The sequence below is a fragment of the Sceloporus undulatus genome, chromosome 3, assembly GCF_019175285.1.
Source record: "Sceloporus undulatus isolate JIND9_A2432 ecotype Alabama chromosome 3, SceUnd_v1.1, whole genome shotgun sequence".
NCBI classification, from domain to species: domain Eukaryota; kingdom Metazoa; phylum Chordata; class Lepidosauria; order Squamata; family Phrynosomatidae; genus Sceloporus; species Sceloporus undulatus.
The window spans coordinates 20369176-20385347 of record NC_056524.1 but is presented as its reverse complement, the minus strand read 5'-3'; the positions used below and the strand labels follow the sequence as shown (position 1 = coordinate 20385347).

At 39.3% G+C, this 16172-nt stretch overlaps 1 protein-coding gene across 4 annotated transcripts in view; it reads right to left on the bottom strand.

Moving 5' to 3' along the window:
• CNTN5 (contactin 5) overlaps positions 1 to 16172 on the bottom strand; it is a 932298-nt gene that overhangs the window by 479429 nt on the left and 436697 nt on the right. For all 4 annotated transcript variants that reach the window (XM_042459705.1, XM_042459707.1, XM_042459709.1 and 1 more), the window contains one exon: positions 5638 to 5767. In XM_042459705.1, the coding sequence (XP_042315639.1) occupies positions 5638 to 5692 (55 nt within the window). In that variant the 5' untranslated portion in view covers positions 5693 to 5767. The remainder of the gene's footprint in view (positions 1 to 5637; positions 5768 to 16172) is intronic.

Genomic DNA, 16172 nt, shown 5'->3' with positions numbered 1-16172 from the left:
CAATGCTTCGACAGCTTGTTTTTTTTATCTAAAAATAGAAATAAAGGTAGACCTAATTATCTATCTCCCATGTCTTATGTATGTTACCCTCCATTATTTATAAGTCTAGGAAATGCCATATACTGTTATCAGCTGTTTCAATCCATACATTCCTTAAATGAGACTGCATCCTATTTGCATGTAAACCACAAAATAGTGAAAGATTAACATTGCAAAACAATATTGTGTGGTATTTGAAATTAAATGCTAAGCAGAATATTAGTCTGAAGAACATAAAACACCAAAAGCATTAGTGAATCATCCAATACTGCTATTTAAAACTGAATACCTGCTCTGCCTTTTTTGTTTTCAGTTAGTAATGGTTCCTGTGAGGTATTCACTGAGGTCTGTGTTATCCTTTTTAATTCATTGACTAGATCCTCAGGTTTATCACAGCTTTTCTAAAGAAGATGATTGTATAAAAATGTTTGCTTCAATATTATTGTGCCTTCTATTTAACATAATAGCATTTGCATTTCTTAAATTTTCAGGAGATAATTGCAGCAGTACCTGCTACCATTCGATTTGTGTTAGGCAGCATCTTGTGTTTAGCATCTTTATTAAAGTTAGGATGTACATGGAGAGGAGGTATGTTTTGCTAGGGTGCCTGGGTGTATGCACAGAGAAACATTCATAAATTGAATATGTCCATTGCACAGTGGCTGAAACAGTACAACCACATGTGTCAGGGAAATACAGATGCACAACACAACCCAGAGCCTGGCCTCTGTGTGTGCTTGTGTATGCCTATATACATATGGATGCATGTGTGTATGTGTACTGTGTTTATATATTATGTGCCTCTGTATGAGAAACAGTATAACTTGAAACATATTAGTTAATTCCAGCATTGAATCAATGGCTGAATAACAAATCCCATACACATAAGTAAATTCCATTGATTCAATGTTTTACACTAGTTGGAACTATCAATAAGATTAAGGAATACGTGTACACACATGTGCATGCCACATTCAGAACTAAGTAGGGATGGAAACAGTTTTTCTTTAAAGAAAAATCAAACAATGGTAAGAATGTGGTTCTCAAATGCTGAGAAACCCTGATGAGAAGAATCTTAGACTAACTAGATGCAAAAACCTTACATGGTTATTTTACATACATGGTTGTTTTATACAGATAATACCACAGATACCTTCTGTGTCCAAAACTGCATTTTCTGTGTAGAAAATAATATTTCTGTAAGGAGATACTTTTTTGAACAGAAAATGCTGCTACAGGTACAGAAAATGTTGTTTTCTGTGCAAAGGGGGAGCACATGTGAATTTTGTACACAATAAGTTCCAAACGGAAAAGTTTTCAAGATTTGTGCAGGTTTTGATCTTTGGGAAGAAAATTGCTAGTTACGTCTTGCTTCCTCTGAGAAGATAATCCGTGAAGAATTACATTCTTAGCCCCAAGCTAGAACTGCATGTGGCCCTTATCACTGTAAAGGTTGAGTATCCTTAGAAAAGGGTTCTAATTTCATTTGCATTTCTGTGCTGCTCTGTTTTACCAAGTCTTAATCCTCCTTTCATTCCTTTTTTTACAAGTCTAAATAAACAAAATAGTCCAACCAACATGGTGTGCAATTCTCACACCATTTTTACCAAATGTATATATTCATATTGTCAATTAAATAATAATATTAATATTCTTCTTATTTATTCTGTTGTCTTTGTTTTGTTACTATTACCACCACGTTATGAGTATAAAAATTAATATTCCTCATGCATGACAGGACTCTGACTCTAGACCGAGAAGGATGGGAGGATCAGAGAACTACATTCATACAAATATGTCTCCATATAAATTACAGAGGTATAAGGTGTGTATAAGGTATTTTTGTGTTTTCAAAATCTTTGCTGAAATTACCCATTTTGCATCTCCCAACACTCATTTCAATATTAAATGCACCTTTCCCCAGAAATCTGCAGATCTGTGAGACTTATAGTTCATTTCATATGCATGAAATCTTGCATATATTTTAAAAACGTGAATGGCTAAAAAAGGTCTACATGTGAAAAATAAGATGAAGCAAAATTTAGTCACTGTACACAAAACACATATACCAGGAATAAATGTATAATGCATGCATTTTCACATGGGAAGAAAAACATAAAGTCTCATAACCTGCTTTGAACGACAACAACAACAACAAAAAACCATAAGCAAACAGGTAGGAAGGCAGGAGTTGGAGAAATGCAACAGATTCTTTTCACATCTCTAAAGTGAAGTGTGAGGAAAACTGACCTGAGTAAATCATCCAAAGCGAACCATGGTGGATATGGTTTTTTAAAAAATCTTAAAGGTGCTTTTCAAACATCTCATGCCTGACAGGGCTCCAAGGATTCCTCAACATGACCAGAGGGTAATAGGATTATTGAAGCACTTCATAGAACAATTGGTTTATCCCTTGGTCATTCACCACATTACTATCCTTTGCACTGCCTTGTTATGATATCAACATGAAAGGCGGAATATATATTTAACAGTTCAATAAGCAAACAAAATAGGACAATACATTTCTATTTTGCATACAATTAGACAGTAGAATATAAACCTGCACCCTACTCTCTGGGACAGCATTTTAAATATTTAAAGAGTGCAAACATGTCACCCCACAGTCTTTTCTTCAGCAGGCTGAACATAACCAACTCCATCAATCTGTTCTCATATGCTTGGTTCTCCATACCTCTTATCATCCTTGTTGCCCTTTTTTGAACCTGCTCCAACTTGTCTATATCTGTTAAGAACTGTTTTTCTCCCAGGATTTATTAAACAAGTTTTCTACATTGCAAATCGTAAAACCTTATTCCAGAAATACCATAGGTGTCAGCAGGATGACACCTGCAGACAGAAGTGCTGTCATCCACCAATATTAACAATGTCCCACCCCATTAATTTACTGATTAAAACATACCAACCATCTCTTCCATATAAGCCTCATTCAGCCAGCCCCCAAAACCATCTTGGTCTCATCTCTACTTTGTTTCCCACCAGCAGACACTGAAAAATTCCTCCCACACACATCTGCACATTCCAGCAGCAGGCAACAAGCATCCCTTTGAACTATCATCAATTATTTCCATTGGTACTGTGCCTCCCATCATTCTGATATCTCTATCATTCATATAATTCGTCTGCATATCTAAAACACTATAACAGTCAGTTAAACATTCTTATATTTTACAACAATAACCATCAATATGCCAGATTCTGACAGTATCTTTCTTAAAAAGAGATGCTTAGAACCAAATGCAGTACTCCAGATGAGATCTTATTAGTGTAAAATATTGTGACACTATTGCTTCCCTTGTCTTGGAAACTATGGTTCTATTATTGGAGGCCAAAAATATTATTTGCCTTCTTTGTGGCAGAATCACACTGCTGGGTCATGTTGAACTCATAATCAACAATAATCCCAAAACCCTCTTCTCTTGCACTCCATCCTATACTTGCATATTTGGTTTTTGTGGCCTAAATGGGGACTTTTACATTTGTTTTTGGTGAATGTCATGCTATTATTTTGAATTTTCTAGTTTATCAAAGTCCTTTTGGATTCTGCCCCTATCTTGCAATGTGTTAGCTATCCCTCAGTTTTGCATCATCTACAAACTTGATAAGAATTTCCACCATCTACATCATTGGGTTTTTATTTAAATTTAAGAAATTTATTTGAAGTTTGAAGAGTGATAGCCTCAGGACAGAGTGGCACTCCACTCGAGACCTCCTTCCAATTTGAAATGCAGCCAAAGATGACAACTCGATTAGCATAGTTTTCCAACCAATTATGGATTCATCTGATGGTGTTTCCATGTATATCATACTTAATCAATTTGTTAATCAAAATATCAAGGGGAACTTTATCAAATGTTTTGCTGAAATCCAGAAAAATGGCATCTACAGCATCCCCATCATACACTAAAATAACGACCTAACTGAGAGTTCATAGGCTTGTCCATGTCACAGGCTCTGCAGCAGTTTGGTGCATCTTCTATATGTCATGCTTTCAAATATTTAAAGAGGGCTATCATATCACCATTATCTATGCCATTGTATTTTATGTATGGTTGGGAAAGCTGGACAGTGAAGAAAGGTGACAGGAAAATAAATCATTTTATTAGAAATGCAGTGCTGGGGGAGAATAGTACAGGTGTCATGTTGTTGTTGTGTGCCAAACAACAAGAAATTGTGTCACCTCTGGGTCTGCTCTTCTCTGAGCTAAACATTCTCATGTTCTTAAGCTGTTCCTTATAGAAATTGGTTTTCAGGCCCTTTATTATCTTGGTTAATCTCTTCTGGGTATGTTTCAGCCTACTGAATGTTTAGGCCACAGGTGAGCAAAGTACACCCAAACGTTTGCATGCAGACCCCCTCCCCCCAATTCCATTTTGTGGCCAGTAGGGTTTAAAAAAGAACTTTTTAAAAAATAAAATAAAATAAATGTCTTCTAAAGCCTGTAGAGGTATTGTTAGCATTGCTGCTGGCAACCTCAGGCCATTTTAGATCCAGAGAAGCCCTTTTCTAAAATAGGAAGTGAGCAGTTGCTAAACTAAAGTGCTTAGAATACCCCCAGCCAGGCCAAAAACATGGCAAAATGCCTCCATGCCCATTGGAGAGTATTTAGGGGTATGTGTGGGCATATGTTTTGAAGTGTGTGGGGGGGGACACAATGGATGGGTGTAGCTCTCCAAGGTCTCCTGTGGAGCTAATGCAGCTCCTAGTCTTCTCACAATTGCCCACCCCTGTATAAATGCTAAGCAATGCCCTCAAGTACTTTTTTAAAGCATCATATGCAGTGATATATATATATATATATGAAGACTAGGAGCTGCATTAGCCCCACAGGGGCTAACATGCACACACACACACAAACACTATCATCATCATTACAACCGCCACCGCCACTACATCTTGCAGCTCCTCCTAATTTCATTTTATTTCATTCATTCCTTTATGTGTTGGCATGAAACCAATCTATTGACAGTTGACTACGAAACTAGACACCAAGACCTAGAACCTTACCGCACAGGGGCTCCATGGAATGGGATGAGAACAGAAAGGAAGGGACGGGGAACGAGTGGGGAATGAGTGGGGGATGCATTTTACTGCACTCAGAAGTCCCTCACTTGTTCCGTTCCCTTCCCTTCAATTCCCAGTCCGTCCCAGATGATGCGATTTGGAAGGTTAAGATTTACCAAATGGTAAGAGCTGTTTGACATGGAATAGATTAAAAGATGGCAGACTCTCCATTGGTGGAGGTTTTTAAATGAAGATTAGACAGCCAAGGGGTGCTTAATGTGGATTCCTGCACTGGCGGGGGTGGGGGTGGGGATTGGGTTAGATGGTCATTGGAATCCCTTTCAACTATATATTCAGCTCTATAATGGAAAAAGAGTGACAAAGGTGGATGAGATATTATTATGGCTCAGCTATAGCTCTTAACTTAGGTGTCCTGTACTTGTGTGTCTATAGAGTTTGTTAAATGCACATTACCGTCGACGCTCTGACTTTGACAAGCAGCGCTTGCTTTGCTTTCATGTTTTCCATTCTCTTTGAACATTCATAAAACAATATCGTTAAGAGTTTTGTTCTTACCTGTAAAACAGCTAGTGAGTGACAGCAAAAGCATCAGTCTCCATGACGACTGCATGGCTTGCCTCAAAGGTCTTCAGCTCCCCTTTGTAGGATTGTTAGCAGCTCTGAGATTTCTTCATGAAAACACAGCCTGGGGAAGCAAAAGAAACAGCTCGTTGATAAGTATTTCTTCTGCTTTTTCCTCCCTTTGCAACTGATTACAATTTCTTATATCAGCTGTAAGTAAGAATGCTCTGCGCAAAATACCAGAAATGGGGCCAGCATTTTGGAGGATGGCATTTGGGCAAAACACTGGGTGGTTCTTTTTCAGCAGGTAGGTGGAATAGAAAATGAAAGAATGAATGAAACCACTGTAACTTGCAAGTCAAAGAAGATGAAAACTGGGAGTCCTGGCCCACTGCAGATGAGGACCCCTGGCCCTCTCACATTTGCTAGGTTGCCAGAGTGAAAACTGGAGGGTGCTCCTGCATTTTTATTGCACAGAAGAGAGAATTTTAGCAGGTGTTACTTGCTGCATGACAAGCAACAGTTGTTGAAATTCCCTCTTCTACACACATTTATTAAATGTACAGGAACTGTCTCCAGTTTGTACTTTGGCAACGTAATAACACTTGCCCAGTTTGAAAAGTGGCTCCCAGCAAAAGACAAACACTTGTATACAAATACAAGTGTTTGTCTTTTGCCACTCTCACCAATACCCTCCAACATTTCACAGGGGGACACACTGCCAAAGAACATCAAAATGTAGTCAAGATGACAAAAGTTGTCAATAAGGCAAAACACACAAGCTAGGAGAAGCTGCAACAGTTTGCTCTGAGTCTACTGAGAAGGGCAAGATTCTTCCTCCTTTCCTCGTTTTTTGCCCTGTTCAGTTAAATTAGTGCAAATGACTTTTCCACCTTGTACTCAGCTTGCAGCAAGAAGAAAAAGCAAGAGAAAGAAACTGGAACATTTTAAAGGCAGCTGAAAAGGACGACAGGATTAACTGAGACTGTCCCTGCCAAATTTGGGAAATTGGAGGTATGCACACATATACATGTATCACATTGTCCTGCAAATATCTATGCATTATTATTCACAACTGCAATTTTGTAATGTACAACAAATGATTACATTTGTGAAAACCAAATTTGTTTTAAACTTGTCATTAAACAGTGCAACAAAATAAATCTCCACATTAGAGCGGTCTGTCTGTGTCTGTCTGTCTTTAATGAAAATAACATATTGACACACTTGTAAGAATTGAGCCCTGGTGGTGCAGTGGTTAAATGCGTGTACTGCAGCCATTCACTCACAAATCAAAGGGTTACGAGTTCAATACCAGCGAAGGCTCAGGCTTGACTCAGGCTTGCATCCTTCCGAGTCACTAAAACAAGTATCCCGCTTGATGTGAGCAATTAGCTTACAGTTGTAAACTTCCATTTAAGGATTTATAGGTTTTGCATCACATACAGTGATGCAAAACCCTACAAATCCTTAGATGGAAATCGCTGACATAATATGCTAGTTTAATGAAAAGTAGTAATGATTATTAATCCGTGGGTTTTTAAAAGAAAAAAAAACACACAAGAAACTCAGTCATGTATTACATATCAGAATATTTTGATATATAATAAATGGCTGAGCTTCTTCAGCGACTCAATGAACACAGCAAATTAAAAAAAAAATGCAAGTATATGCACCAAAATTAGAAAAAGTTGGTATGACTATATGTAATATATTATCTCCTTTCAGCAATGACAGTGAAAATGTAGAGAGCTAGGCAAATATCCTCATGTCTTCAAACTGCCAACAAAATGTCATTTGTCTATGAGAAATGAACCTGAGACTGTTCTGCACCCCGTTTATTCATTTCTGCTGAGCCCACCTGAGATGATTAAAAAAAAATCCGCTACCCACAAACACACTGAGGGCATTCCCTTCCCCTAATTTATTGTTAGTTCTGTATATCTGAGATCTCGTCAAGCATATTTAGCTAGTAGAATAGCCCAAGTGCTATAATTTCATTGAAAAAGATCTCTTGGGAAATCTCCAAGTTGCTAGCACAAGAACTGGTGTGCTGACTTAGAAATCTGTAAAATAATAATAAAAATATTGTAAAGGTGTCCCCTTTGTAATGTGCAAATGTTTGTTTTCTCTCTTCAAGCTGCTGGTTCAAATTGTTCAAGCCTGTCAGGCCACCTCTGCTTTTATATCCTCCTCTCTTGGCATTTCCTCATAGCTCTGAAATTCTTGCCAGTGCTACAATGGGCATCCTCCCACACCACCTGTTTTTGCAGTCTTTTTTGGTATTTTCTCCAGCTTTTTCAGATATTTTCTAAATGTGGGTTTATTTTTTGGAATTAAGCATTAAGCAATTACTGTCTCCAGCATATTGTGCATGTTTTCTGTTGTTCCCAGTATGTTTAACAAGGAAAGAGGCCTTCTTAGCATCCCATAAATGGTTAAGAAAAATGATAATAGGAAAATGATATGAACTGAAAACACAAATGGTACCCCATTTATGTCACAACTTTATCAGTTGTCTATACTGTATTGTATGTAAGGCAACTGTGCCAAAACCTCTGATATGGTTCAGATGAGCTGCCCAGAATGTTCAGTCATTCAAGAAACAAACATCATTTGTAGTCCTGATTCTAGGTGGGGGGAGGCTGTTTGTTTGGCTGGGGATACATAGCAAAAACAAAGGTATTTGGAAACACAGTGTTTTGACACTACAGAATACCTTTTCCTTTACATCTGCCAGGAAGTAGGAACATTGAGAATTTGCATTCCAAATCCACACTACATGTGTTATACTGATACCACTCTGTCATGGCTCCATTTTGTGTAATCCAGGGATGTGTATTTTTCTGAAGTACTTAGAATATGTGCCTTATTGAGCTAATGATGCATACAGTTCAATGGAGCAAAATAGAGAGTTCCAATAATATTTCACCAAGCTAGAAGCCATAGAATGCATCCATAACTGTTAAAATGGAATCAAAACAACTGTGCAGAGTGGATAAGTCTGTAAGTTTTATAAATCTATCCATTTCCTTCCTTGTTTTTAAAACAATATTTGCATGTCATCAACCTACTAGATTAGATCTTGTGACACTAATTGTTTAACAATTAAGGTTAATAGCAGCAAATAAAGGTTAACTGACATAAATTCAGTGGAACAAAAAAATTGAAAATGCCAGACTGAAGAAAAGCATGTTTGTTTCTCAGGTTATTTCCTCCCTCCTTTTCTCTTTACCCTGGATCTCAAAGACAACGAGCAAGTCTACATGGCCCAAATGAACCGTTTTAGGAACTCTTTCTGTGACCTGTCTTCACAATGCAGGGCCAAAGCCCCGATTCAACTGCAGACTGTCTTCATGACAGTTCCACATCAAATCCAGGCCATCTCTGCCTCAAACCATGTTACAAAATATTTAATGGAGCACTTGTAAACAGGATGCTGGGCAGGTGTTTACAAATGTGTCCTGCTGTGTCACCTATCATCACCTCTGCAGGTACAAGGCACTGCCTCTTAGGTCAAAACAAGGTAGCCAGCCATGTGATTAATTCTGGACACCTTATTCTCAACCTCAGAGGGAGCGGCTCATACCAGCATTGCTCCAGAATGGAGAGACAACTGGACAAATTTGGGGTAGCTCAGAGACCATAGAATCATAGAGTTGGAAGAGACCACAAGGGCCATCCAGTCCAACCCCCCCTGCCATGTAGGAACTCTCAATCAAAGCATCCCCAACAGATGGCCATCCAGCCTCTGCTTAAAGACCTCCAAGGGAGAAGACTGCACCACTCTCCAAGGGCGTGTGTTCCACTGTTGAACAGCCCTTACAGTCAGGAACTTCCTCCTAATGTTGAGGTGGAATCTCTTTTCCTTTAGCTTGCATCCATTCTGCCAGGTCATGTTCTCTGGAGCAGCAGAAAACAAACCTGCTCCCTCCTCAATGCGACATCCCTTCAAATATATAAACAGGGCTATCATATCACCTCTTAACCTTCTCTGTTCCAGGCTAAACATATCCAGCTCCCTAAGTCATTCCTTATATGGCATGTTTTCCAGGCCCTTCACCATTTTAGTCGCCCTCCTTTGGACTTGCTGCAGTTTCTCAATATCCTTTTCGAATTGTGGTGCCCAGAACTGGACACAGTATTCCAGGTAGGTGCTGACCAAAGCAGAATACAATGGCACTATTACTTCCCGAAATTCTCTGGGAACAGCCAGGAGAATTCTGCTCTGTGTAGGCCTGGCCAACAAATTAAAAAATGTTAGGTGGACTTGTTGGTCAAATTTCATAACTGGAGAGCAACAGTATGCAAACCTCCAATGTTCATGTCACAACCATTTTACCATCTGGTTGGTCAAGTAAGAGGCGAAGCGGATGGATAGGACCACTGGAAGCCGCCCCTTCTGAAGACAGATTGGGGCCATGGCAACCACTTGCCATGGCCCCAATGTGCCTTGAAGCTACCTAAAAAAGGAGTGGCAAAGATTTGCTCGTTTTTTGATCAGCATTTTCCTGTCCCGCCATGGCCCCGACAACATGTAGTGTGTAAATGCCGCATCTCCAGAGCATCATGAAGCTGCCTACATCTGGGCAGCTGGGTGGCTTCAATTGCAAGTTGCGAGTGTGTGGCATCTAAATGCCATGCTCCCAAGCTGGAGGGAAGACGGCTTTTAGAGCCGATCTCTACCGGCTCTATGTCTCTGTGTTGAAGAAATTGTAAATATCTATTAGTAAGCATTTTACTTAAGGAGGGAAACAGCAAAATAATCTTGTTTGCAGAGTGCAGGGCAATTACTGTTTTTCTTCTTCAAGGTTTTGATTATGCAGCACAATCTATACATGTTCACCCATAGCCATCAAAATTAGAAGTTTCCTCCCCATGACACTAAAGTATACAACTGGACAAACTTACCAGTGTCAGCCACTTAGAAGAGAAATGTGCTTTGAAAGTACACCTTGTCAGTCAAACACTGCCTTAATTGAGCTTTATACAGCACTTTTAGCTGAATAGCCTCTTCCCTTGCAAAGTATCAAACCTAGATATGAATTTTGCATATAAATCCATACCTTGACATATTAAATCAAGTCTACTTGGTACAACCTCATTGGCCTGATTGGTAGAGTAACAGAAGCAGAAAACTTATGATGCTCCAAGGATATTAGGTTTTATGGATTTCTTTTGCATAATAATGAGATTTGAATAAGCTCTGAAACACCTTTCTTACTTCTTGAAAAGAGAGATGACATCTCTCTCTCTTTCCCTTTAACAAAGTATCCCATTTTTATTCTTATCACTTTACACTGGAGTGTGGAACTTCATTGAATTGGTTCTTTTTTAGACAAGGAGAAGATAAAATTTGCCTGCTGGCAGCTGAAAAATCATCATCTGAAACTCAAAAGCATTAAGTAATTTGAGACAAAGGCTTTGTGTGGGGAATTTAGCCCCTTTCCTATGTCATAGGTTATCTAAAAGGGCAAGTTGCAGTTCCCTTGTCTTTGCTAGTTGCTTTCTATCTTTCAAACTTTGTGATAATTTAGTCTCTCTCTGATGTAAAGTACACAGAAATCACAGGGAAACCTTTATATGGGAGTTAGTCTACTCCCACTTCCCTGAATTTTCTAAAATTTCTAGACTATTGTTTATGTCCCCTCCTTGTTACAGTACAAGGAAACCTGGAGTCAGGACAATTCATCACCCAGATGAATTCATCACCCCCAGTTCAGTAAACCAGCCTTCTGTATTTTGAACCATAAGAACTTTATTCCAGTAACCATAGGTGTAGGAAGACAGTTGCAGACAGAACTGTTATCATCCCCAAAGAGTAACACCATATTCACTTTTCCCACCCTAAAACTTGGCAGGCTTGGTTAGGATTCATCCATGAATCAAAACATGTCAAAGTACCATCTTTCTTATCCGAATCACTCAGCCCCCATTTAACACTTTGGGTTTCCTTCTGTACATCTCTTCTTCTGTGAGAATCCACATCCCACACACACCTCTCCATTTCTACACCAGAAAAAGATCTTTCCTGTAAATTATCATCAAGATTCATTCTCAACTCTATACCTATCATCATCCCCCATATCCTCAATACTCCCAAGTTAATCTATTCTAAAATAATACCACCTATATCACTATATTAACAACTAATTACACACAACTCATGACAGATTCAATCAGATTCTGACAGATGGGAAGCATGCATAGCCAACACAGAGAGAATGCTGGGAGCTGAGGTCCAACAACATCCAGAAAGCTGCATGGATCTCACCCTTGGTCTAGTGGAAAAGCTGCCCCTGGTCATCACAGCCTTTGGGAGGGAAGTAGTTATGACTGCTGTCTACATACATAATAATAACAGTAGTTTACCAGTACTTGAACATGAGCTGGGGTTTTCCATGGTCTGGCTGAAATGTTGGACAAAGATAAACTGCTGCTGCCTGAGGTGAATAACATAATTGTTAATTCTCATTCCACTTAAGGTGACTTCACAGGAATTGGAATCTTAAATAAATATTGGTGATAGGACTTCATCCTCTACTATGCTCTGGGAGTAGCAGACTAAATTAAGGGTGCAGAGCAAATTACCTTGAACGTATAACTCTGGCTTCGTCTACACTGGTGAATTAATGCAGTTTGACAATGCTTTAACTGTCATGGCTCAATGCTCTGGAATTCTGGAATGTGCAGTTTTGTGAGAAATTTAGCCTTTTCTGCAAGAGAACTCTGGTGCCACAACCAACAACAAAGCCCAGGATTCTATAGGATGCAGCCATGACAGTTAAAGCAGTGTCAAATTGTATTAATTCTACATTGCCGCAGAAGTCTAGTCCTCTAAAAGAGGGGAATGGCAGGGAAGTTATTTGGTTCTCATTCAAGGGGTGTTACATTGAGGATGGGGCAAGCTTGCTTTCTGCTGCTCCAGAGACTAGGACAATGGATGCAAGCTCCAGGGACAGAGATTCCACCTCAACATTGGGAAGAACTTCCTGACAGTAAGAGCTGTTTGACAGTGGAACACACTCCCTCAGGGGGCTCCTTCTTTGGAGGTCTTTACACAGAGGCTGGATGGCCATCTTTCGGGGTTGCTTTGATTGTGATTACCTACATGGCAGAATGGGGTTGGACTAGATGGCCCTTGTGGTCTCTTCCAACTCTACAGTTCTATGATTCTATGAACAGGCTAAGCTTTTTGTCAGCCTTAGGGCTGCTCTGCATGATTTCCCATTTCAGGGGAAAAGCAGAATATAAATACTTAAACTGAAACATGATGCTACATGAAACCGCTGGGCGAGATCATCCGGAGACATGGGGCGCGGGGTTATCAGTACGCTGATGACACCCAAATCATTTTCTCTATGTCTCCGACTGATGCAGTGACTGGGGATGGCGTCTCTCCTCTCGTGGCCTGTCTAGAGTCAGTAATGGGCTGGATGAGGGAAAACCGACTCAAGCTAAATCCAGAGAAAACGGAGGTACTAGTGATAGGTTCCCCTGGTCCAGGAATGGCGGTGGTTCCACCTGTTCTGAATGGGGTCATGCTCCCCGTGAAGGACTCCGTGCGCAGTCTGGGGGTGCTTCTTGACTCGTCCCTTCACCTGACTGCTCAGGTGAATGCGACGGTCAAGAGTACCTGTTATCAGCTTCGGCTGATTCGCCAGCTGCGCCCATACCTGGCCCAGAGGGACCTTGAAACTGTTGTACATGCTCTGGTAACTTCGAGACTGGATTTCTGTAATGTACTCTACATGGGGCAACCCTTATACCAAACTCGGAAGTTACAAATGGTGCAGAACATGGCAGCTCGGCTGGTCACTGGCGCTCCCAGGGCCAGCCATATAACACCTGTGCTTAAAGATCTCCATTGGCTGCCCATCCGCTTCCGAGCTCAATATAAGGCGTTGGTTATCACCTATAAAGCCCTAAATGGCTTGGGCCCAGGATTTCTGAAGGACCGCCTCTCTCCGTACATTCCGCCTCGCACCCTCAGAACATCTGGGCAGCAACTCCTGAAGGTGCCTGGGGCCAGGTTAGCTTCTACTGCAAGAAGGACCTTTTCCACGGCTGCCCCAGCCCTTTGGAATACGCTGCCCATGGAACTCCGCTCATCTACCACCCTGGCCCAATTTAGGAAGGGTCTCAAAACCTTCCTATTCAATCAGGCATTCCCCGATTAAATATCCTGCGGGCCTCCCTCCTCTCTCGTGGCCGTGAGGTTGGGCTAAGGGGCTTTTTATTGTTTTTAAGTTTTGTTGTATGTGTCTGTTTTTAACCTTTGTATGTTATTTGCACATTGGTGCATCCTGTAAGCCGCCCTGATCTTTTGGAAGGGCGGGATACAAATAAAAATTTTATTATTATTTTTATTATGCTATCACAATAACTGTTGTCCATGGCTGGATATTGCCAGGGGATGAGGAGGAAAACGAATTCAGTGTCAGCTATACACCATTCATATGTTTACTTTCTTGTTTGGCTGCATTCTCACATTGCAGAAATAATCCAGTTTGACATGCCTTTATCTGACATGGGTCAGTGCTATGGAATTCTGAGAACTGTAGCTTTGTGAGACAGCCTCCTCTGTCAAAGAGTTCTGATGTCACAACAAACTACATTCCCCAGAATTCTATAGCACTGGGCCATGGCAGTTAAAATGTTGTCAAACTGGATTATTTCTGCAATGTGGATGCAGCCCAGGTTTAGCTATGTATGATTTTAAGGAGCTAAAGAAATGTTTTGCACTGTTCATGTTTTAAAAATCAGTGTGGGATCAGAGTCCCAATCGGAAGGTAATTTCTGCAGTGCAGATGCATTAAGAGTTCAGGGTTTATATGAATTTCCTTCTGTATTTAATCACTCAACTGGTGAATTTTTGCCAGGAATTTAAGATTACCACTCAATGGGGAAACAGCAGCTATTATAGACACATTACGTGGGATGATTAAATTTCATATTGGGTTTCACTTTGCCAAAAATAGTATTTTCTATGTTCAAATGTTTTTCGCCTGTAAAAAAGATTAACCTCTTGTTCTGCTTTTTATATTTTTAAATTAAATTATGTTTTATAAATTACATTATTTAAAAAGATGTTGAGTGAGTATAGCACTTAAGTCTTTTGTCTATTTGAAATTTTTAAACAATTTTTTAAAAAAAAATCTACCCATGAATATGCTTCAAATTAAGTTTAGATAAATAACTGGTGTTAGTGCAGTGTTATCTCTCTTTTCCATCCTTGCTCCACAAAACTGAGTTTGATTCAAGAGGTATTGGGGATTTATTTAATGTAAGTTCTTATATGTAAATGCATGTCACAGCTCATATATCCCTTATGGGGATACACATACACAACCAGAGTATTAGTGGTACAAATTCTCACATGTTCATGCATGTATAAATGGAAAAATAAATCAGATTTTTTAAATTATAAGAATTTTGTGCATTTCTCAATGTTTCTTTCTTTTCTTTCCTTTTTTTTGCATTTTGAAAAAATAGAAGAAAGAAGAAGGCTGGGGTTCTATTTGTTTTATATATATTTAGATGTTTTATATTTATATATATTTATATTGTATATTTAGATGTCCTTATGCATGACCCCTTTGTTGACCTTTAGTTAACATTTTTATTCAGGTCACAGGAGCATAAGCAGAATTCCACAAATATAATGATTGCATGTGTAGTTCTGATTTCTTGGATGGTGCATAATTATTTGTCACTGCTTTCAGTGTATAAATTTGTTCACTGGAGTGAGATTTCAGAAATAAACAATGCAGTTTCTTTCCCTTCTTTCACAATGAGGAAAGAAGCACAAAGATTTTCAGAAATACAGTTGGTTGCACCATACTGAAATTTATCGAAAGGATGACGTAGCACAACTAACGCTCTATGTCCCAAAACACACTGCAGAAATAATCCAGTTTGAGACTGCCTTAACTCCCCTGGTTCAGTGCTAGGGAATCCTAGGAACTGTAGTTTATTGTGGCACCAGAGCTCTCTGACAGAGAAGGCTTAATATCTCACAAAACTGCATTCCCTAGCATCGAGCCAGGGTAGTTAAAGCGGCCTCAGACTGGATTATTTCTGCAGTGTATTTTGGATTTATGATATGAGTGTATATTGATAATGGCCTAAATATGCTAAAGGCACCAAATTCCATTTTATCTTGGAAGTTAAGCAGGGTCAGCCCTGGTTAGTATTTATATATTTATTCTATTTATATGCTTCCTTTCTCTCAGAGTGGGATCCATAAAGAAATAATTTAAAGCTTATCTATTCCATTTTAAAACCAATTAAAATCATCACAATTAAAACAAAGTACAATTATTTAAAAACATACAAAAGTTAAAAAATAAATTAAGTAAATAGTCCTTGGATTGGAGACCACCAATGAATACCACGTACTGTAGGTTATATTCCAGAGGAAGAAACCAGCAAAACTACCATTCAGTATTCCCTGCCTATGAAACATTTATGAATATGAAATTCATGGGGTCACTGTGAGTAGACAGATGACTTGAAGGCATATACAC